Genomic DNA, 25,071 nt, shown 5'->3' on the forward strand with positions numbered 1-25,071 from the left:
ACAAATGGGGACTGGTCACTGAAATGATTAGCCTGATTAGCCATAAGAATGCTCTTCCCTTAAAAATCTCCCAACTACAACAGTTCACTAATCACACAATTTATCACACATCTAAACAGATTGACAAGGATTTGCAAATATTTGCCCATCAAAGTTATGGTATCTATTCACATATTGAATTCAAACACAAGCAGACTCTGCATTGTGACAGATGATAATGATCATTTGTTTTTATAATTACAATAAGAAAGGCAGGGAAAACCTCTTCCACCACAAGACAATTTAAAGACAAATACCGGTTTTCCACTTTTTGAATACTTTTTTGACATTTGTAAAGACATTACGACATGAAAATAGCATAAATATACGTCAACAGAATGTGTAAAGATTTCCCAGATTAAACAGGCATCTGATCATTTGTATAAAACAAAAATGAAATGGGTGGATTCCAATTTGCCAAAAGAAATATACAAAACTCAAGAACACCGGTATTTGTCTTTAAACTGATGCTCAAAAACAATCTTTTCTCGTAGACAAGGCAATAGTTTTATATATCTATACGTGGAATAAGAAAACCTCTCTTAAAACTAAAATGCAGACAGCAAAACGAAAATCCCTGCTGTTCCAACACCCTGGATCTGAACAATGACCACCTGACAATAATCGTATTAGCACTAGGGAGCCCTAGAGAAAACAGCTTGTTGCCAGCTCCTCGGGCTTCTCCAAACTGTTTTGGTTTTAACCCTTCAAAAGCTTCTCAGATTAAAATTCTTGCTCTGTAAAAATTGGAATGGACAAAGACAAATCAGGCCCAGAATTTAAAGGACTGTCTTAAAATATGCTTGTGTTCATGCACTACCACCAATATAGTATATCTCAGTGTATCTGACCCACCCCCCCCCCCCCAAACCCAACAGCATGGAAATTATCTGTGGTGGTATCACTGATGGAACATTATTCCAACTACAACCTGTCATGCTGAACTATGTGTTAAGAAACCTAATTTAGGATCTACCATGGGAAGAGGTATTGTCTTCAAATACCAAGTTGTCTGCACATGAGAATAGAAATAAGGTCAACTATATTCAAGACATTTTTGCTTTTCTAAATGACGCTGTGTTAGCCAAAGAGGATGACGATCTCTTTGAAAGGATTACATTAGAGATAAATCTATTTTTATACATACAAAAGAACAAGACCTTGTGCTGAATTTTTACAGATTCTTAAGCTTGGAAAAATTGGGGCGATCGCATGGCTTTTATTTAAACCCTCGGATCTTTGCAGAACGATGGGGTGAAAGGCATGTGGTGTACGGGTGGGCGTTAGGGAAGGGGCAAAGGAAAGTTGTAACTCAAACTTAACTGTTCAACCATATCAAAACAATTGAGACTTAGCAACAAAAAACAAAGTTGATGTATACAAGTTAAACAGTTAGGGTTAAAACCTGATAGATGTTTCTACATCTTTACTTTACAGTGTGCATTCACACTCAATTCTCTCATCTCTAGGTCGTGTACAGTGTTGCTACAATGATGGTGCAGTGAGCTAAAAGTGCTTTGACTTGAGAATCCCAGACTAAGCTGCAGTGAGACAGTTTCATTGCCCAGATGGAAAAAACATAATGGCAGATTGCAAAAAGAAAGGTTAAAAAGGCAGATTCATAATAAACATTGATTCACATTCATCGCAATTGGGTAAATTTAATTTCCGCCAATGAATTATATGGAAAGCCGGTACCAAGGCCAAAATTATATTATCCTGACTGCAATTGTTCCACTAAACGTAACTCTTTATTGAATATGGACCCTCTATAACTTATGTTAATATTTTTGAGCATCACAGTTGTGCATATACCAAAACTAATGTCAATCAAATAAAATATAAAGTAGCAACAAACCCCATTTGCACGTTTCATATAGGCTTCGAGATAAATAAAAAGTCATACAAAATATAATGTGTGAAATCAGATCACCTCCCGAAAAAACAAACAGTAAATATCAAGTGTACGCCCCCCCCCCCCCCCCCCCCCCCCCCCCCCCCCACCCCCCAATATTGATAGTGTGTGCTTTTAATTTTTTTATTAAGTCTTCAAACTGGAAATATTACAACATGACGGAAATGTACCATGGACTTTTTTCAAAATTATCATTATTAATCATACCATTTCATTCCCAATTATATCCAAATGATTATTGGTGGTGTGAGCAGTGCTAATCACATGAAAGGACTAATAGTAGCTATTTTAAGTTCAGGCCATGCAAGAGAATAGGTAGCACAGGGGAGGTGAGCATTTGGCCTGGCCTTGAAATGGAAACAGACAATAGGCAATGTTAACTAGTGCTGTTGACCTAGCCCTGTCCAGTCTACTATGTCTAACAAGAAACAAATCAGTGCAAGATGGAGCCGTCACACACAGTCCAAACAGACCCTCATCACTAACATAATATAAAACAGTAGAAAGCCAGGATAATGGCAGGAGACCACCCAATGACACCGCTTGAACAGCAACAATAATCATTTAAACAAAAAAGACAAAAAAAACAACCTTTCCTATGGAACAGTAAGTGCAATGTGCTTTGTTTTTATATTGACTGAGAACAAATGATATATATTTTTTAAAAAACAAATTAAACGTCACACTGAAGTGGTTTGCAGAAGAGCAAAAACGATCAAATATACAAGAAGAAGAAAAAAGCCAGATTATTAAGGGCATCTAACAAGTAATGAAAGCTTTGATCTAATCGATTCATTTTTAAATGTCCATAATCCCCTTCCTATGCCCCGATTTGTTGCTCAGGCCAGGCAAGCTAATAGAAACTGCATATTTGGCTGACCTTACGAAGCAATTATAAAAGACCTTGAAAGGAATACTGTCTTATATATCATTCGTTTTAGCCCGTGTCAGTTTCAAATATCATTTTTTTTTCCTGTGATTTATCGATTTACTTTACATATCAAGACTCACTTGTTAAATTAGCATTTTTGTGTTGTTGATGTTACCATAGAGGAGACACATTGGTCAAAGATTTTGTTTGGTTGCTTTGGTTGGGTACAATTTGTTATTTTTTATACCATTATTTAATTAGTTGCAGTTCTTAAAGTGTATGCAGATTTTAGACTTAGTTAGAATTTTTTTTTATTTCAATCAAACTGTGTTTAATTGTGTTTGTAAAAGTCTGTGGTAGCTTTTGTTGCAACATAAAATAATTTAAACAGAAAAAATTCAAGATAGCGCCAACAAACTTGTATTATTTGGGCGACTTTAAGCTTGTAGTTTTAACTTATTGTTAACTTAAAAACTATTTATTATGATTATTATTATTGCCTCGTATAAAGTATGTTTTGTGTATATTTATTGTTTATTTCATTATATTTGCAAGTTTAAAAGATTTTAAGTTTGCCAAAATTGTGGTTACACCATTTCGTTTCTTAAAAAGGGGGACAACTAGATAAAAAAAAACGCTTTAGAAGTACGATTTGGACATGTTCTCCATAGTCAAAGAATGCACTGCTATATTAAACTAATTGAAGTGTATAAACATACATGCTGTGTGCTAGATGTTAAGCCTTTACTGCCTGTGTTCTGTTTGTCTTGTTCAATGAAAATCTTTTGATTATTTAATCTAATCACAGTCTTGTTTTTTCCAATCACTCAAATAACCTGATTGTTATCTTAAGGGCCATAAGGAGGGACTCAAAGGGCGTGGCTGGAGCCTATTGCAGGACTCCAGTTAGAAGCCAGAAACATATGTAATGTCCATCGCTCAATGACCTCTCAAGAAGCCTTCCTGTCTCTGCTGTTTGGTTTATATTTATACAGTGAAAGTAGGGCTGCCTCTCCCCAAAGACTACAGCATAGATCCGAGATCCTCTTTGCGATCGATGGAATAAATGGAAACAAGAGATAGTGTTTCATATGAGGCTAAATGCATTGGGAATACCAGCTGGGAGCTGAGCTCACAGCTCCAATTTCAGACCATGAGGCAGCAGCAGGAAAGTTTTTTGGGAGTGCCGGCGTTAGGGTGGGTATGTGAGGGGGGGTTGAGTGGTCCTTTGTTTCTCAACCAACTGTATTTTGTGTCTATTTATTTAGAAGAGGGGACACAGTAACATAGTGATGTTTTCTTACATTTTCCTGCAATGGTAGAACAAATCGAAAAGGTTCAAAAATGATCAAAACCGATCTGCTGACACCAACGTCAGTGGAAGAACAAAAAATCTCATACTTCCAAACATGACCAAAACAAACGATGACAAAATTTACGAAAGAAAAAAAATAAACCTGTCAGTTTAGTCTAGGATATTTATTACTGGGATTTCAGCTGAAGACGCTTGAAGACTTTTTCATGGAATTGTTTAATTATTTGTACTTTACATGCCAGAAAAAAATAAAAGTTACAAATCTGAGTGACTGTTTTCGTGGATCTCCTTGTCAAAACTATAATTGATAACCACCAACCATTCCAATTTCAATATCATTACAGGTGGCTAACATTTATATATTATTTGCACTTCCTATGACTTTGCTGTAAGAAATGATGACAAAGGACTATAGGATATAGGAGAACTCATTCTCTTAAAGTCTTCATCTTTTTATTAGTGTTGAATAGAAAATGATTTTAAAATAAGACATAATGCAGAGTCATCCGTAATATATACACTTGTAAAATCGTTTTTCCAAAAAATAGAACTGGTTTGGAATATGTTAAAAACTTTATTTTTAATGGAATGACAATTACTTTTAGACAGTTGTATATCGGGGTAAAACAAAGTAGACAACCTAGAAACTCTCAACTAAAGAAAGGAAGTCCCACATGGATCTCTGCTCAGCTTCGTGCAGAAGGGGTTGCTGCCAGTGGTCCCTTTAAAAGCTACCTGAAAGGGACAGCATACACATCAACCCGTTACCCTTACAGTCATCATTCATGCTGTTCTTGTAGCTTTCTTAAGGCCTTCATAGCAATAGCATCTGCTATGAAACATTTAATGCAACAAATAATTTAAGACAACAGTAAATATTCACATGACATTCTTAACTATAAGCCATAACAGTGTGGCAGGTAATCTTTACTTAACATCCATTGTCGGTATCACCTTACCATACAAAACAACGTAAAACACACAATCTAAAGATTCCGTTCAAACTACAAATGTGTTAAAGCATAAATAGCCTTGCTAGTTTGTCTTTTTTTTTTTTCTAAAAGGGAAAACTATATCTGACATCCATTAACAGCATTATTCAATTGTAAATCATCCCTGTGAATGGACTCAAATGAAGTTACCATTACCTCACGCTTCCTGCTCTGCTCTTTCTCAACTGGGGGACTGGCATCACAAGAGATCTTTCCTCGAAATAAGGTCAATTCTGAGGGTGCGTGGAAAAAGCCCCACCCCAGCTAGAATGATTTTAAGTGTATGAGTTGAGATCATGTAACTCCATATACACCTAACTCTTTTACAAATTGAAGCACTGCTCGTATTTTTCCACTCCCTACTTAATAATCCTGACCCTGATTCTGACATCGGACCCAATAATGGCCTCATGTCTCGCCAATGTTGCATGCTTTGACTTACGCTCGGGTGAGCCTAAAGTTCTGTGTGATCGTGGTTTGCGTCCAGGCTTGGCAGCTCCTGGCACACTGCGGGGGTGGTGAACTCCATGAGGTACTCGCAGCGGCTGGGCTCGGAGACGGACATCACCACCGTTTCCTTTCCGCAAGTAAGCTTCACCTGGAAGGGATAAGGGACGCCGTTAACGTCCGAAAACAGTGTCCCTTTGCTGTCAATACGGATGACCAGGGCTGAATGGAACACTGTCGAAAGAAGCCAAACGGGGGTGGGGAGGATGGAGGAGGGGACGTACAGTGGTGGATCTGTTGGGGCCCTGCCAGCACCCAGTGCCGTGGTCATACTTCTTCTGGGAGTAGATGTTATCCTCTGAACCAGACCAGGATCCCCAGGACCTGAAGGAGGATGGTTAAATGGTTAAAGAGGAAAAGGCAGGAGATGAACTAAACACAAAAACAACCATGACAATATGCGATGAAGGCACCGCAGAGTTTACTTACCCAAGGTTGGTTTCAGATCCCCCAAACTTGGGTTTCTGGGATACTCGGTTGAATGGACATAATCTGTAGATGTACCTTTAGAATGGAGAAGAAAGCTGAGTGTCCTCTGTCTGGCCATATATGCTGATGTCATGCGTTTCAGTGTGTGAACTTACTCGCTCGTAGTTAGGTCGTAACATTGGCCATAGAGGTAGGCAAATTCAAAACTAGGTCCGAAATCAAGGGAGATCTCCTTCTCCAGGCCCCTGTGGAAACACAATTCAAACCAAGTCAGAATAGGGTCATTTAACAACCAAATATCCTTTCTTTTCCAATCCCCATTGCAAGCAATTCCATGTGAATAATACATTGGCTATTGTGCCATGAATAAAAACAGAGGAGTAGGCCGATTTCAGTGGATACAATGCAGGACGATAATTATTTATGGGAAGCAAGTCTATCCATATTCATCCAGGAAGACTCACTTGATTTGATCATCCACTGCACGAAGAGCTCTTTCCGCCTCATCAAATTCATCCCTGGCTTTCTGGGCAACTGGGATTCAGAATAACTTGATTAATGATACAGCAGCACAGAAAACATCCATTAAAGCCATTTACATTGGAGGTATGCGCACATATACGTATTCACGCACGCACGCACACGCACACGCACACAGCTGTGCATTTAAACCCACTCTTAAAAGTTATGCATCCTAGAGCTTCAAAAGTGATCTCATTAAAATGTGGAAAGTTGTTTTCAGTCGTCGAGTTCATTTAGCTGTTCTGAAACAGTTTCAAGAGACCATCTGCCATTATACATTAAAATAGCTATAAGGTATACCTATTAAAACAAAGGCAGGTTTTGTATATTCAATACAAATGTAGTTTCAATATCCTAATGTACTTCAGCATTTTCATACATCTATAAGCCCAGCACTTAGCAAAAACAAAAAAATTGGTTCTACAAAACAGCGCAACCTTAAAAAAAAGGGCTGATGAATAAACCTTGTATTTCAAAACAATGAACAAAAACTTCCATCCATCAAACAAGTGCTGAGCTATTGGAAAACCAAATGCACTTGGCTGCAGTGTCAGCACCTACTCAGGCAATCAGCCCTGGGAATGGTGGGGTGTGATGGTAAAAGCCACCGTTATACACCACAGACACACACTGAATCAAGCACTTACCATCGATGAGGCTCTGGGTGCCTTCGTCATACGGTGGCATCGCCTGCTCGTCCTCCTCCGTGGTGTCAGTGGGCGGCGCCGTGGGTGGGATCTGCAGAACAGACAAACAAACAAACATTAACACAGATCGGGTCAGCCACTGAGAATATAATCCACAGGGTTTCATTTTAAGATGGGGATAAAAAAAAAGAAGAAAAGAGCAAACTCGGGGGGGCGTCCTACTTTATCGTCTTCTTCGTCCTGGTCCTCATCATCTTCGTCGTCTGGGTCCTCGTCCTCGTACTCCTCAGGGACCTCCTCGTCGGGGTACTGTTCTGAATCGTTGTCGGGGGCCGGCTCCCTTGTCTCCTCGGGGGTCGGGGGGTCCCCAGGCGTGGGGATGTCTGTCTGGGGCTGAGGCGAGCAGGAGGTTTCAGGTGGAATAGCAGGAGCTCTAAGGCTGTTCACACGGGCCTGTGGTCTGGCCTTTTTGTTTCTCATTATGCCCGCATTCTCCAGACTGTTTAATGACTCATTTGGTTAATTGTTTTTACTGTAGAATGAGGTAACCGGTAACCGGTCCAACTGGCAGTGCTCAACTCAGACTGTAAATCTGTCTTTAATGGCTTGAATCCACTTACGTTGATTAAAATATTTAATTGATTTATACAATGTCAATGTCGTTAGTATTTTGGAGATGATATGGAAAAAGGTTCTGGCATCCGTTATACTAAAGCACTTTCGTAATTGATATTCAATGTACTCACTCAAAGTACTCAGGATATCTTTAAAAATTAAATATTCAAACTAGTACTGTCGATTTCATAGCAACAAAAGTGATCAACAGCCCATTTAGTCCAATTTGTTACAGTTTACCCCTGTTTACAGAGTTTAGTGCAGACAGAACACCCACTGCAATGAACCAATGTTCAGATGGCCTGATGTGTCGCCCAAATACCCAGACTGTTACCTCAGAGAGATATTTCTCTTTGATGCTGCTCCAAATGGTTTCAAACGCTGCAGTGTCCACGGTTTCCACTCCTCCCAACACCCCCTGAAACGCAAGAAGTCTTTCCTTAATGACATTTTGAATGAACAACAATATGGCTCCACGATAAACTGGTATGGAGTCGACCCAGCCGGGGTGCTGTGTGTGGGAAGCGGTCTCACCTGTGCCTCCTCTTCGGTGAACATCCCGTCCGCATCGGGATCTAGCTCTGTGTGGGCCTGAAGCTCCACCGCTGAAACACTGACAGATAAAAAGATGAATAAATAAACATAAAACAATACACCAGTCACAGTAGTATTGGTAGTAGTATAAGCACTTACAATACAAGAGATGGCTAAATGTATGAGGCAAACAGTATTTATTTGTATGAGGAAATCCGTAGAAACGAACTATATTGTGAACTATTCTTAAACGTGTAATGATGAGTTATTTCTTATGATGTCATTTTCAAACCTGTCTTGTACCAGAATTATGTAAAAAGGACCTACATTAACAATACGTTCTAGGAGCTCAAACACTTACAGGCCATCGGCATCAACATCAAGTCTAAGAAACGCCTCTGCCATTTTTGTGTTGTCCTTCTCCGCACGGATAACGGCTTGTTGTTCTGAAACAGGAAGACATGGGGAATACAAAGGATTACACAACCTCAGATGAAAGACTTTATAGCCACTGCTCTCATAGCCAGGAAGAGCCGAAGAGTGCGACCCATGTTGTGCTGCTGTACCTTCCCAGGCCTTTAGATGGCGATCTTTGGCTTCTTTTTCAGGTTTTTCTGCAGCCTCCTTCACAAGCCTCAGGGCCTCCACAGCGTCTTCTGATGCCCTCTTGCTTAGCTGAAGTTCAGTTACTTTGCTCTGTTTAAACAAGACATTAAACATTTACTTAATATAGGAAAATATCAAACCAGCAACAAATATTGAAAATTAATAAAACAAATCTTAATAAAACAAACCTTAGTAAAATTACTAAGGTTCTGGTTTTAGTTAGATAACAGGGTTAGGGAACAGTTCATAATTCCACATCATAAATGGAATGGCCGGGATCATAATACGTAGGTAATATAATGGTGTTTCCCATATTTTATCCATCCATTTCCTTCACTCTCTGTATTTTGAGCCATTGTATCAATCTCTGTATTTTGAGCCATTCATTCATTACAAAAGTTATAGGTTTTGCAATATATTTATGTTTCAGTCTCATTTCCTGTTGTGTTCGACACACACACAAACACACGTTTAATAGATAGCGTATTAGCTCTACCTAATTATAAACCTTCAGTAAACTAAAGCAATCTTCTTCTAGAAGATATGTTCCCCATGCCCACCTGCTTCTCATCCAGGCCCCTCTTGGCCTCGTGTATTAGCTGCTGTTTGAGCAGGAAGCCCTCCTTGGCCACCTCTGCCAGCATCTGCAGGCTTTCCCTCTCCTTACGTCCGAGTTCCCTGAGAATCACACAGGAAGCGCATCATCAAACTGCCACTCATACGTTGGCCTTACCTCAAAAGGGTTGAATAAATACACAAAATCAACAAGATTTGAATGAACTATGTGTTGAGCAAAGGATTGTGTGGTATACCTGCAGGTGTTTTGACAAGTAGCACCGCTGTTATACTCATCTGTTGTGTCGCAGCAATCTGTGCGGGAAGGACACTTTTAAAAAAGGTAGGCTTTTTGTTGACAATAGACATACGATTAGTGTGAACAGTAAGGGGATTTGGGTTGGTGGTTAAATTCTTACCACAGATGCCGTCATTGATTCGTGAGGATGGAATAAAACCTGGGCGGAAGCCTGCGTTTGTGCAGTGGAAACTGCCATTGGGACAAGCAGCAGTGCCTGAAAGAACCAAATGTCTGTTACTCGTGCAGACCACGAATTTGATTAATTGGTATCGCCAATGGTTTTCTTGACAATGCGTGAGCCATACATACCCGGTTCATCAGAGCCATCCTTGCAGTCACAGTAATCATCATTGACTCTATCAAACGGTATGGTCCCCGAGCCGTCTAAACAAGTGAATGGTCGATTCTCTTCATAGAACTGTCTCTCTGTGGATCAGCAAAAGACAAGATGTGATACATGGGCAGTTTAATGCAGATTAAATACTCAATGATTAATGAGGGAATATATCATTCTCACTTGACAGAGGAACTCCGCGGGGCCGCAGCACCTCCACCGCTGTGACCGCCCCCAGAAACATAAAAAGCAGGTACGAGGAGGCCATGGCGATGCTCTGGGCAAAGCAGAAGGGTTTTACAACATTAGATTCAACTAAACTCGATGAAACGCATTATAGCACATCGAGGGAACTGGAACATCGTAAAGTTTAGCATGTCGACATCATCAATGAAATATAGGAGTGGGACGACGAGAAAAGGATATCCGTGGAGTGTTGGCAAACGATGAGGTTCTTAACTTTTGACAACAGAGCATTTAACTACACCGCAAGTCGATTCCATTACTGACTACTTAAATCATTATCTGGATATCCGGACAGACATGCTATACTTTATAATTGTTAAAACAACCCAAAATACATGTAATCTCCCGATTATTACTGTAGCAAAGAGGAAGGCGACTACAGCGTAATGGTAGCAAGGAATTACAACTGAAGGCAAAGGGCGACTCCTTCAACAACTGTAGTTCAAATTGTATATCGTCGACGATTAACTATATGTCTTACATTGCAATAATGGCAATAAATGACTTGTTTATCAATAGAATATAGATTATTTCTAGTGAAACGAACAAACAGCTTATCATTCATTACCTTTTCTTGTTTCGTTACTGGATTGCGCATGTGCGGACCCTCGCGATCGGTGGTTTCTTCTGATTGGACAGTACAATTATTCCACAGTAAATGATTGGTGGAAAGGTCGGGTGACTTAACTGGAGTATACTGGGAGATACGTCCATGTCGTGCATTTGTATTATAAATTATGTATTATTATAGTATGTTTCACAGGCTTCAAAGTATACAATTTTGAAAGCTGGACATGTATTTGCTATGTGTTTTATTTTGTATTTGAAATGTGTGAATGGTAACAGCTAGATGTTGTTATTCTGTACAATGATTTTATAAATTAAATATCTCAGGGCTGTGACATTGCGCAAAAAGTCGACAAGTCAATATGAGGAGATGAGAGGCATCTTGAATGTTCCCAAACTGCCAAAATATTACGCATATTACCTTTATTACAAAAATCGTCCTTTATTTGTATTTTCAACACACTTTACAGTACCGAACAGTGAAATAAAAGAAAAATATACTGATATATATGATATTGTTTTATATATAGATGTTTGCTTATTAAATGCATTTATTCACAAAATGACACGTCAGCCTCTGTCAAAAGGAAAACCTTTCATAAAAATAATATAATAAAAATAACGTAGACACATTTTACACATTACAGCAAGATTTACAAATATTACAATCATTTCATGGTGTTTTTTTTTCAGTTGTTTAATCTTTTTAAAAGTTGTGAACAAACACATGATTAAAGCCCAGAGAATTTTTCTCAGAGGGAGTCAGTTTTTGACAAAGTAACCTGATAGCAATCCCAAAGGGAACCGGCTAGGTAGGACACTGTGAGACTGACATTCAGGCTTATTAGGCTAAGACAAGTTACTAAGAAGAAGGGGTGGAGATCATTCTAGAAATGGCCAAGTCATCAAAGAACACACCACTTATTACTTACTTTCAATAAATGAGTCACATCCCTTTTTTAAACTTAATTCACATATATTTGACCAATAAGTCAAAACTGATTCACAAGGAGTATTATTATTATTATTATTATTATTATTATTATTATTATTATTATTATTATTATTATTATAGCATGACTACTGAGGTCAGTTATGCCTCTACTGCACAATGAATCGTTGGGACTTGACTTGGTGGAATGTAATCAACATATTATTCAGTTAATACCAGAATTCCAGCACAGTTTGTGCTCCACCTCAAAGCACCGCCCAGAACCTACTGAAAATAAAGTGCCGCTTAAGCTTTCTACTGATGAATGTGCACGTTTAGGATGTGACAGTAGGAGATTGCGCACGTTAACGTAAATTAAACAGAACACGAAGGAGAAGATGGAGGGATTGTGTCCTGAAGTGCTTCAGTGGTTAATTTCAACAAACATACATGTGATTATTTGCCCTCCTTCATGGATTGACTAAATTGATCATTTACAATGCAATATTACAGTATGTACATTGCTGATAATGCTTATAGCAGATATCATCATTAGGTGATTTCAATTTCTAGACCATCCACCAGAACAATACAAAAATAAACTGTACACAGACTGTTCAAAAGAAAACATACAGGATATATATATATCCCATGGTTTCCTTTACTTCATTTAAAAAGAATGGCAGCAATTAATCAATTGAATAATTTCATAATAAGAAACATTTGCTACAGTATCGTGTTTTTATGGCAATTAAATATTAACGTTTCATAGCTTATGAAATAAAACCAAGCCCAAAAACAAACAGGAAACATCTTCAAAGAAAAAGGCCAACCCAAATGGGAATCATGTGGTTTAAAAAAGAAAGACGTGATCCTAACATTGGGTTCCCATTGGACCGGATGAAGTCCTGTGTGGTGGCCTCCACGCCGTCTCGTGACAGTGCAGGTCATGCACGCAAACGTCTGTCGCACCATGCAAAAGTGTCTCAAGATAAGCACAGTTACTGACCAGCAGAAACCACCTCTTGACTTTATAATTTTCTACGATTTAATTTTAGTTGTGTATTTTTTTTACCCTGTGAAGAAGTCACAAACCAACCGTGACCTTGTGAGGCATGTGCTGTTTAAATCCTTTAACACCATTCATCGGAATATAGGTGATGTCACTGAATGACCCATGACCATATTTAGACCTATAACACTTTTGACTTGTCACTCATTCACTCGCTCGTCAGATTCCACAGCCTGTTGTGTATTTGTATTAAAATGAAAAAGACGCCTCCATCCAACGTAGTCTTCATGGAATCTGCTCATTTACTTGCATGTCTTTAGCTAGCTATAAAGTAAAGTCATTGCACCTTCCTGATTCAAACAACACAATCGTTGTGACCCACTGCAATGCAACAAAACAACAACTGATTGGCTGCTTTGTCGGTCTAAACACAAATACTGCCCACATTTTGTAAAGACAAACCTAAAACTCACCGAAGACTATACCATCATGATGATATAAATATATTATTATATTCATTTTGATATCATATAAATCGAAACACGGGCAGGTATTGTGTGCAATCGTACATTAAGGCAAAAAAGCTATAAACATGAAAAACATGATTAGAGACAACCCTCATAAGGTCAACGCTTCCCTTCCCTGAACATTTATCACTCTGATTCCCCTAACGTCCGTGTTCTTTGAAATCACTGCATCCCTTTGCCAATGCCAATCCTTTGGTTTGGTGAGTTATGTCTAGACATTAGCAAACAAAGTGAGCAAAGTGAATGCTAGATGGTGCATGGGGATCTGCTAAATGAAACGATTCCACAGACATTTAGTAGTAACATACATACATAGCAACCGTGGTAAATACAAAATAGGCAAAACATAGTCGTCAAATCATCTCATGGCTTATTCTCAGAAAGTAAAAAAAGAAAATCAATAAGAAAAGATGGACTCAAAAACGAGTGTGTGTGATTGGTCTGTATCTAAGTTATTATATTACCAGAAGAGCAGCAAAGGAAGACCTACAGCCCAAAACAACTAAAAACTAAATATCACCACAGACACTCCAAGTGTGACGGACACACCACAACAACACCATGAACAGTTAAATCCTTAACTAGAGACAACCAACAAAAAAAGATAAGAAATGCAGACACTCCTGTCCCACAATGCATTGCTTCACGACAGCTCCATTCAGGAAGCTGGTGTTTCAGAAAGGCACAGAGCCATCTTGCACCAGTAGCACTCCTCATAAAGGGAAAAGGGGGGGTACGGGACGTAGGCCCCCCCCCGCGTCGCAGCGTCTTCCTTTCCTTAGCTTCCTCTCTTCTCCTCCTCCAATTCTGTGGATATTTATATTTTTCTTTCCGACAGAAATGGAAAAAATTGTCACCTGGATGTGTAGCTTTTCTGAGTTTCGTATGGCAAACATGGATTTCTAATACTGACTGACACTGTTTAATAATTCCAATAAGAGATGGCTTTTTCCAAAGAGATTTGTTATTTATCCTTGTCCTTCACTTTGCTGCAAATGCACACATACAAACACACGCTCAAGTGTGTTATTGGTACCTTTATGGGTGTGCATACACATGTTGTGTTGCTTTGTGTGTGTTGCTGTGGGTGTCTACATGGCAAATGTGTTGCAATGTGTGTGCATCTTGTGTACATATTGTGTATGTGGATGTTGAAGTGTACAAATGTTCCCGGTACTTCTGGTGTATACGGTTATTGGAATCTCCCAGCGACATAGCGTGTGTTGTATTGGTGAGTTCATGTGTGTTTATAAATGTGCATGGCTCTTCCAGAGTGCTACAATGTCTTCCGCGTCCCCGTCGTTAATGCTCAACTCCACTCGTCACGTTCCGATGTTCCTATCGAAATGAACAGGAAGGATTTGTCACCACTCATAATCTACAGTTGCTGTGTAACTAACTTTTCTTTTAAGCAATAATAATTAATTCCCTTTTTGAAAAATAGATTTAAAGGTCTGTATTGTCAATGCAGTCTTATTTGTTCTCGGTTCGCCCCGTTAAACGAAAGGAGCAATGGTAGCGTGTGTGCAAGTGAGGAGGGAAAAACACCGCAGGAGGAGTCATGTGTCCTCCGCCGGCGAGGATGAGTCCTCCTCATCCTCCTCTTCCTCTACAGGACTTGTGTCTAAAAGGCTTTCCTTCTGGCAGGTCACTTCCAGGTGGGCTTTGCGCTCATTGTCCCCTTGTTCCTCCTCCTCCTCCATCGCCACCTCCGTCTCCTCTTCGATAATGTCCTCCTCCTCCTCCTCCTCCTCCTCCTCTTCCGCAATCCCCTCCGCCGCCGCTTCCTGGTTCCTCCCCTCGTCCGGGGGCCGCCCACAGTCCTGCGTGATGTGGTTGGGGACGGGCTGCCCGCCGCCGTCGTCCTCCGACTCCCTGTGTTCACACGGGGGGTCGTCGTCCAGGGTCAGTTCAAACTGGAACTTATCCACACAGGTGTTGAGGTCCATGTCCTGGCACACGGGGGGCGGGGAGGGGCTTTGGGGGATGGTACTCTGGTACCAGTCCCGGTTGTCCTCCAGAGTGTCCAGGATGTCCTGGGCATCGGGGTGCACCAGGTCCCCCCACGTCTCCCACAACGGGTGGACGATGTAGTCGATGAAGCCCACCTGCAGCACGGAAAAGGGCATCAGATGGGTGTGAGGTACCAACTGTTGGGGAGGCAGGGGGCTTCTGCCTGGGTGTTAGAATAGCCCAAACTACCAGACCTTTAGGAAGGTGCAGGTAGGAGTTCTGCGTTTTGTACAATTTGGAGAGTAATAATAATTTGAGATTATTCTGAAAACATTTTTTATGATTTTTCCAAGCAGTTGGTTGGTTTCAAATGGGTTCTTGAAATAAGTGTGTATTTGGTGTATTTGAAACAATCAGGGACTCTCACAATTAGGGTTGGGCATCGAGCATCGAGCATCGATTGGAACCGGGACTAACATTCCGGTTCTCCCGGAATCGTTCAAATTTTAAAATTTCGATTACTAGTTTCGATGCCCAGTCCGCCGACCGGAAGAAGAAGCCGCCGAAAACCAACGATGAAGAAGCTTCCGGAGAAGCCGCGAAACTGTTTATGCTCGCGTAAACATGGAAACTGTGCGGCGGCGCTCGAAAGTGCGGCTTAACTTTAATTAAATAAATGACAAGTCGGCTCGGTGCAACACTTGCAAAACGATTATATCGTGCAAAGGAGGGTGTACAACCAACATGATTAAACATCTCCGGGGTCATGGTGTACAGATAACAGCATGCCCCGTCTTTGACGCGCTGCGTCGGCCTTCCTCCGTTGCTTCATCCTCCGGATCCGACTCTCTCTCTCCTCTTTGTTTGTTCGATATTCTGCACCAGGTTAGCCCATCAGTGGGAGCTCAGTTACATGTTTAAGTACCTGCAGGATGTCTAAATGTGAAGTTTTCAAAAATGAATTAAACTATCTTGTGAAAAGTATACCTCTGTGAAAAGAAAATTCATAACATTTATATTCATTTCATAGATTTGATATTTATATACTAGTTGAAAACAGCCCTGTTAGAAATTCAAAATGAAGTTCATAAAAAGTAAAAATTTCATAAAATTAAAATTCATGGAGAAGTTCAGACTATTTCATCCAGAAAGACTTCTGGTTAGCTAGCTCATTTAAAACATGTAAACTTTTTTGACCCTGCCTCTTAAGAGAATCGGAATCGAGAATCGTTAGGAACCGGAATCGAAACGAGGAATCGGAATCGGAACCGGAATCATTCAAATTCAAACGATGCCCAACCCTACTCACAATAGATAAGGGAGGTGTTGGTCATGCCAGTCAGAAGGACCAATCATGTTGAGAACCTCGTTAAGCAGAGTAGTGGGAATATCGTAGCGTTTCTTTCAAAACATATCGTTTTTGACATCACAACTGGTAGTGTCTACCCAGATGGAGAGGTATAGCTAAACCCCTATCCATTACACAGCTAGATGGACATTACCACTAGTGATGTCATAAGATTATATATTTTGTCATCACAAGTGGTAGTCTTTGTAAACATTTATATTGTACCCAGATGGATGAGGGATAGATGAACTCCCACCCATCATACATCAGAGTGAAAATGACCACTTGTGATGTCATAATCAGATGACCCCAAAAGTGGTAATGTCCTCCCATAGGTAAGATGGATAATTATCCCCCATACAGTGTGCATATTGAGGGGCATTCCCACTCATGATTTCACAAATGTTTGACGTGAAATGTAATATAGCAGCTCTTAAATAATTCATAAAATAATATTACTGTATACCAAATTAGTAACCAGGAACCCAACCATAACCAAAAATTCACTTCATTTGACCCTATTTGAGGATCTGACTTATATATGATTAAACATGGCAGTTACCTGGCTCTTTTCCACCGATGCAGTGTGTTTATCACACATGGGACTGATCTCCATCCCTCGCTCTCTCTCCTTGTCTCCCTGTCTGAAGAACTCTTCCATGATTCTCTCCGTCCATTGTCTGTACACAGCCAGAGGCTTGGTAGGATTGCTCAGGTCCGCACAGTGCACCATATTCCTCAGCACCTGCAGAAACCCAACCCCCCCCCAGGTTGTCACGTCTCTGGTTCATCACATTAGATAACGTCTAAGAGATTTGATAAAGATATTGTTGCGAATACAGTAGAACCGTGTAGAACAGAATATTTCTAATGCCTACCTACCTTCAAAGATTCATTTGTGCATGAATGATTGAAACATTCCTCTATTTGAAATGTATTTGGTATATATTTTGTCTTAAATGTATTTGAAATGTCTTTGTGTACCATGAAATGCACTTCTAATGAATGTATTTTTATTATTATTGTTGACGTATAATACAATCTTTCCTTAAAATATGTCCTACAACATTTGCAGGACATATTCAGCCTCTTATTATTCAACGATAGTAAAACACGGCAGACACAATTAGGTAAGACTTGTACTGAATCTGTGTAGAAGCAAAATAAACAGATAATTTCTTGCTTCTAATTTGAGAGTTTGTAGTTACTGGAGTAGCAGAATTTACCGTGACCTCTACTGTTTACACTCTCTTACCGCATTTTACCATACTGAAAAAAAACATGCTTCATTGCAAATGTGAAAGGGGTGATACTATGCCACCTGGTGTGAGTGTTATTAGCCATTACCCGCCGTTTTGAAATCTGCCCTACCCTGTGCTTTAGTGACATCACAAGTGGGAGTTTCTACCTAGATGTATGCTGGATAGATCAATCTATCAGCATACCCAGTGGATGCTTGCGAATGTTGCTTATCCAAGCATCATACATCTAGGTGGACACTCCCACTTGTGATGTCGCTAAAACACAGGGAAAGGCAAAATAATCCAACGGCTCACACCTGCTGGCATAATATAACCCCTCTAAGGTGGAGGGTCTCATCTCACCTGTATCCGGTCTGTGTAATGGTCCAGCAGCAACACCCCAGAACTTGTCACTTTCTTGGTCTCCACCATCGTTTTCAGGTCTGCCAGCAAACTCATGTGTTTGGACATGTCTGTCGCCAAAACCTGAAAAAAAAAAAAAAAAGTCTGAGCTACCTTCTCATGCGGACCAGAGAAGAGGGACAGGATTGAGGCACAGATGGAAGGATGGATGGAAAGAAAAGGAAGGTAGAAGTGAAGGAAGGAAATTAGGGATAAAGGAAGGAAGGGAGGAAGGAAAGAAGGAAGGAAGAAAGTAAGGAAGTAAGGAAAAAGGTAGGAAGGTAGGAATGAAGGAAAGGAGGACGGAGGGAAAGAAGGACGGGAGGAAAGAAGGAAGGAAGGATGGAAAGAAGAAAGGAAGGAAGGAAGTAAGGATGAAATGAAAAGAAAGAAGGGAAGAATGGAAGGTGTGAAGGAAGGAAGGAAGGAAGGAAGGAAGGAAGGAAGGAAGGAAGGAAGGAAGGAAGGAAGGAAGGAAGGAAGGAAGGATAGAAGGACAGAAGGACGTACTGTGACCTTGTGTCTAGAACTCACCATATCAATGACCAGTTTCCGGAGGCTCTGTCTCTGCCTCTTGCTCAGGTTTTGAAAGATGTCACAGTTCTCCTCGTGGAGCAGCTTGAATCCCACGGCCAGGTGATGGTTCTCCAGCACCGACTCATCGTTGTACATCAGGGCTAGCTCTGAGTCTGTGGGAGGAAGCATCACACATAGGGATTATTACAAAGCCAACTGCTTCCTTCTCATTCCATCCCCAATAGGGATGGATAGAAGCTTAGAAGATGAATAGAAGATGCCAACAGAATCTGTATTCAATGTATAGATCACCTGACTCATTACCAAGTCGCTAATTTGCAAATGACCCCCCTTGTTTTTCTACAAAATGGTGAGATGAGCTCACCTCAAATCAGGTAATCTTTCACTCACTTGTATTGATGAGGAACTGGTTTGACACGCCTGGATGGTCCACATCATGAATGGCAGCAGCAAACAATGCGGCAAGGATCTCTAGGTCGGTGAAAACAGCCTAACGTGGACAAGGAGATCCAATATTGTTAGTCCACCAAAAGTATAGATCTACCAATAACAAACAACACACTTTATAACAAACAACATTGAATTCAGCTGCATGCCAAAAGGTTCAGATAGGCTTTAGGCATCTGAATCAAAGCTGCCTACAGGTCAAACACTCCACTAGACTATCCTAAATTCCATATATATATACAGTATAATATCAGATGGCTCCAGTCAAGCTAGCTAGAATTAAGCTAGTACTATCAGGCTAGTGAGGCCTCGTAAATCATGAGCTTACATCTAGAGCCGGCGTAGACAGCAGTACATGTGTGGATTGTGTGACATCAGCAGCGTGGAGGCTGTTGTGGTAGGCCACGTTGGCGTGATAGTGGTCTTCGAGGGTCATCACGTAGGTGACAAAGGTATCCATGGGGATCCGAAAGGTCTTCATTAGATCTCTCTCCTGGAAGAAAGGGGGAAGAGATGAGAGCCGCTTTAGACTGGCGCTGGGCCACTATGGACCCCCTCCCGTGGTCTGGACCACCCCCCCGTGGTGATTGACACCCGTTGTCTAGTTGTGCCTTCTACATCCTTGATAAAGCTATCACTACCTTCTTCAAATATGAACTGTTTTCTCAAATGTTTTGAGGCTTTTTCGGTCAAGACTGAATATAAACCTTTAACCACAGAGCCTGCGACAGGGCTAACAAAAAGATAACAATCTTCACTTTGACAATAAGAGCAGATGTATAGTGTAGGTTACCTGGAAGACTGCAAACATCATGCAGCTAAGAGGTCGGTTATTGGAGAACTCAGCCACACTGAATATATTAAGGCCCCACTTATTCAAGTCGTCCAGCTCCTGCCATTGCAAAAACAAACAAACAAATACACATCATTACGACAATATCACAATTCCCCCCTCCCCCCAGATCCACATGAGTTGGTACCTCATACGGATCTACACACTTACATGTATTTATTTAAGGTTAAGGGAAAGATACAGAAACATAGACAAGCGTGAGACAGTCATCCTATGTTTGCATAAAAGCGTTTCTAGCCAAAGCTAACTTACAACATGTGCCCCTTATGATATGATACCCTACATATGGGTATCATCATGGGGGTGAGCATGAGAGTGCGGGGCCTGACGTGGCCATGCCTACCCGAGCCAACGCGTCCTCTTGCTCGGTCTTGACGCCGAAGCGAGGCAGGGCGGAGTTGGAGAGGCTGGAGCTGTGCGTTAGCTTCTTCACCCCGCTGATGTGACACATGGGCTTCTCCTGTTCCCTCAGGGTGGGAGATGGTATCTCCACCTCGTTTTGCTTATCTGCAGAGATCCACACACACACACGCGCGCACACACACACACACACACACACATAAGAGGGGAGCAGGGGGAGAGGACAGTGTGGTACAGTGAGCCAGGGACGGGGTTGGTTTCTACAGGTGATGGTTCATGCTCCGATGGTGTTGTGTTTTGCCGGCTGCTGTGGTGGTGCTTACTGCTTTACCTAGGAAAGTTGTGGAGATGTATTCTGACACCTGGTTCCCTGAGCGACTCATCTCAGACAAATGGGATAGCTCGCGGTTCAACATCCTCTTGAACTGGAAGGGAAGGGAGGATAAGAGGTTTGAGCGGATGGTCAGAACATAAACACACACACACACACGCACGCACGCATGCATGCATGCAAGTACGCACACACACACACACACACACACACACACACACACACACACACACACACACTGCATATCGGTTATGGTTGGCAGAAAGAAGTAAGGAGACATGTAGATACATTATGATATTCATTGCAGATCGGATGGTATTGTATAGTTGGTAGTGTTGGCCTGTTATTTGGTATTCTTTTGAAATCAATAAAGCATGTGATATGTATAAATATATCTATATATAAATATGGTATATGTATCTATACATTATAATTGTTTCAATTTGAATGTCATTCATTAGGTGTGGCTGGGAAAATAAGTGTTTCTATCATCCACATATTGTGTCTCTTCGATACTTGGTGCACATGGCCATCACGTCCATGTTCAGATTGTCATGCATGTCATTTATGTCATACATCAACCACCAGCCGTGGCATATTTGCCCTCCTCTTATGCCCCCCCATAACATACATCAAGAGGCAGTGCACTTGAACGGTGTGTGTGCAGGTTGCGGGCGTGTGAACACATCGACTGTCCTCAAGGTTAAACGTTATCTGAGATGACAAGACATTTCATATATTTCATATTGGCGAGTAAGAGCCTTCAGCCGTTTCCCCAGCCAGCCAATCACGGCAAGGCATTTTGGACACAGCCCCCTCCTAGTCTGTGTCCTACTGACTGATCCTTCACACATATAATAATCTCCATGGCAACCGGAGCGGTTGCCGTGGCAACTGCCTCCTCACAGTCAGTCCTTCAGCTCGATGTGAGAGCAGTGGCTGCTTGGGTGACAATCTGAGAGAGTCGGCAGGTGTCTCTGACCTTTACCAAGGTCAAAGCCTCCCCTCCCCTCTTCTCTCGTCTCCTCTCCTCTCCTCTGCTCTCATCCCTTCTTTCGGTCTTATGTCGGGCTCCTCTTTCTCTCTTTAGACAAACAGCATGCTGCTGGTACTATCACATCTCTATCTGCAGCGTATTTCACTGACTCACATGCAGGTTTACTGTATGTATTCACCGTGTTGTTGCTGTTGCAGTTGTTGATTTCTGTGCAGTGCTTTAATACATTTTGTGTCATTTTTTGGTTCACTTTGTTTCCTTTTAAGAGGATTCTGATTGTTCTCTCAATATGGCCTTCCAATAAGGAAAAATCATCTTAAAGAAGTGGCCAGTCGACAGAATAAGTAAGCCTATAACCTTGTGAAGCCCAGTGGGCCCACCTGAGCAGGATCTCTCTCTCTCTCTCCCTCTTTCTTCCACAGCATTGCTCTCTCACTCTTTCTAAAGCAGCAATGCTGAGTCATAGCTGCCAACCAACACTTGTACAGTGCCAGCCCTAGTGCCAGGACAAACAACACACACACAAACACGTACAAATGCACACACACACACACACACACACACACACACACACACACACACACACACACACACACACACACACACACACACATACACATACACATATGATGGCCGAATATGACAGAAGCATCCATAGTTGTGTACATATGTGTGACCCAGTGGGGAACTATTTGATCACGTGTTGAATATGCACAAAAATAGTGACACACACTTCATTCCGAAAGTCATCATAGAACGTGTACAGGATGCTATATTTTACTTTCATCTGGTAAAATAATAAACTGCTAAGCATTATGCCGCAGAGAATAATCGATATTGCTAATGAGGATTAAATCACAAAACATCACCGGAAACACCACATAGTCCTGACGATGGACACTATTTAAATAATGTAAAGAATTGAAGCACTGTTTAAAAAAATTCTAAGCTTTATCACAGGGTAAACAGAAAGCTTTGTATTCAAATGACTAGGGAGCAGTCTGGAGGGTGAACACTCAGTAGCAAGAGAGTTCCTTCTTGCTGACTTAGAGTCCAGGGCTAGTCCAACTAGCTTCCAGCAGCTAGCTGCTTACGGGGTCATCCCTATGTTCCCCAGGTCCTATGTTCCCCGGGTGCAAAGGGTTAGGGTAAGGTTTATGGTTATGGTTAGGGTTAGGGTTAGGGTGAGGGTTAACCCTAAACCTAACCCTAATCATAACCAATTGGAGGAGAGCCATTCTAACCAATCACAGCTGAATCAGAGGCGAAAAAGGCGGTACTTGCCACTACCATCCTACGAAAATATTATTCGCTCGCTGGATCCTATGTTTCCCGGTCACATACAAAGTGGGGAACATAGGAACCGGGGAACATAGGACCCGGGGAAAATAGGTACGCTCCCCTGCTTACTAGCTGGTTGGTGCCTTTTTGGCTGTTGATCAGCAAAATTAACAAGTGTGGCATCCGCGTGTTTGATTTGGAGGTATTGTGCATGATAGTTCATCACTTTTATCAAAAAGAATATACTAGTTTGATGAATATATGTGTATGTTAACTGTCTACTGTTGTTCTTTGTTTATTTCAGAGAATGTAAAGCTTTTCTGGATGTAGCCCGTGTATGGAAATTGTTGTAGCAATGCAGTTATTATGAATAGTAGAAGAAGTAGCAGTAGTAGTAGTAGTAGTAGAAGAAGAAGGTATACGGTAAAAACACAGTATATATTCTACTAATACAATTGTAATTTCATGTAAAATGCTTTGTGTGGCCATAGTGTTAATACTGGTCACAATCCTGTGACTGATACATCTGAGCTCCAGCACAACATGAATATTGATACTGATGATCCATCCATTCAGCTAGCTCAGCTCATGAATACTTCTATGGATAACAAGTCTTTTCACCTTGCTCATCTCATATTGCTATAAAAATGCACATACTGTATGTTATACAGTGTTACATTCCAATAACAAAGTCTTGTGACCCAGTCTACAGGCTATATCATAACAATTCAACCAACTTTATCATGACACGAATCAGCCCATCCAACTAGACAGGCTAACACACACCCTACACACACCTGGCTAACACGCCTGACTAATACACTCCTGGCAAGTACACATCTTGATTGACACGCAATTGGTACAAACAAGCACAGCTTCGTAAACGTGCATTTGCAAAAGCACGGCTTAGTTAACCTGACGCTGGCTAGCAGAAACACCTGGCTAATACACCTGGCTAATACACATTACAAATACACCTGGCTAACACACACACACGCACACACACAAACACACACACAGAGCTGGCTAACACACATGGATAACACACACCTGGTAATCCCGCACAATAGATACCTGGCTAACACACAAATCTGACTAGCACCCACCTGGCTCACAAATGTGTTCATGAGTGCCATCTCATGTACTATTTAATGGTCATGCAAGCAGTGTACGATTAGGAAAATGGCTACTGAGAAGAGAATTTGCTTCTCAAAACAAAAAGTAAACCACATGTACAGTATATTCCCTTGATACGCGGGCACCAAACACTGCCCTTGGTATTGGCCACCTGGAGTCTGAAGTAAGAGAGAGAGAGAGAGAGAGAGAGAGAGAGAGAGAGAGAGAGAGAGAGAGAGAGAGAGAGAGAGAGAGAGAGAGAGAGAGAGCAACAAGGAGCCCAAGGTCTTGAAAGAAGGCATAGGTATCATGTGACAGTGAAAGCTACCTGCAGTCAAAGCAAACCAGCCCTGTTCTCTCTCAGTTATGTGGCTGTTTTCTACATGCATGGGATTACAATCTGTCCTACTGAGTGGTCATGCCTTTGCGTGTTTGGCTTCAGTGTGTACATGAATCAATATTGGATGAAAGCAGAAATGTCAAAGAACAACTCAGACCAACAGTGTTCTGCCTCACATCAGCAGAGGCTCAGATCTCTTGCTACCGTTTGTGTTTGTACAGACACACTCAAATTCATACACACACACATACATACACACACACACACACACACACACACACACACACACACATACACATGCATACACCCTGTTTTTAGAAAAAATATCTCCCCGAAAAATCTCATACACAAACTAAGGAAAGACGCAAAAGTACAATCATAGAACAAAACAAGGGGGAAA

At 41.2% G+C, this 25,071-nt stretch overlaps 2 protein-coding genes across 3 annotated transcripts in view; both read right to left on the reverse strand.

The window, feature by feature from the left end:
• Positions 1-4,557: 4,557 nt before the first annotated feature.
• Positions 4,558-11,026, reverse strand: prkcsh (PRKCSH beta subunit of glucosidase II; the record flags this gene model as incomplete). 2 transcript variants are annotated; one of them, XM_079746041.1, is made up of 18 exons in its annotated part: positions 4,558-4,871; positions 5,575-5,730; positions 5,864-5,963; positions 6,069-6,143; positions 6,224-6,313; positions 6,533-6,602; positions 7,238-7,328; positions 7,460-7,630; positions 8,187-8,270; positions 8,387-8,465; positions 8,748-8,832; positions 8,953-9,082; positions 9,553-9,670; positions 9,805-9,862; positions 9,967-10,062; positions 10,158-10,274; positions 10,366-10,459; positions 10,997-11,026. In XM_079746041.1, the coding sequence occupies 17 exons, from the start codon at positions 11,024-11,026 to the stop codon at positions 5,587-5,589; spliced, it is 1,632 nt and encodes a 543-aa protein (XP_079602167.1). In that variant the 3' UTR covers positions 4,558-4,871; positions 5,575-5,586. The 2 variants fall into 2 exon arrangements, with proteins under 2 accessions (XP_079602167.1, XP_079602166.1); XM_079746040.1 differs by having other exon boundaries at positions 4,558-4,875.
• Positions 11,027-11,412: 386 nt separating this feature from the next.
• The window catches only part of pde4a (phosphodiesterase 4A, cAMP-specific), a 24,359-nt gene continuing 10,700 nt past the window's right edge, over positions 11,413-25,071 (reverse strand). Inside the window, 9 exon segments of the mRNA XM_079746031.1 lie at positions 11,413-15,573; positions 17,329-17,511; positions 18,371-18,493; positions 18,944-19,098; positions 19,337-19,436; positions 19,722-19,886; positions 20,187-20,285; positions 20,590-20,753; positions 20,938-21,031. Of these exon segments, the coding sequence (XP_079602157.1) occupies positions 15,025-15,573; positions 17,329-17,511; positions 18,371-18,493; positions 18,944-19,098; positions 19,337-19,436; positions 19,722-19,886; positions 20,187-20,285; positions 20,590-20,753; positions 20,938-21,031 (1,632 nt within the window). The 3' untranslated portion in view covers positions 11,413-15,024.

The sequence above is a fragment of the Pollachius pollachius genome (genome assembly GCF_949987615.1).
Source record: "Pollachius pollachius genome assembly, chromosome: 11".
Taxonomy (NCBI): domain Eukaryota; kingdom Metazoa; phylum Chordata; class Actinopteri; order Gadiformes; family Gadidae; genus Pollachius; species Pollachius pollachius.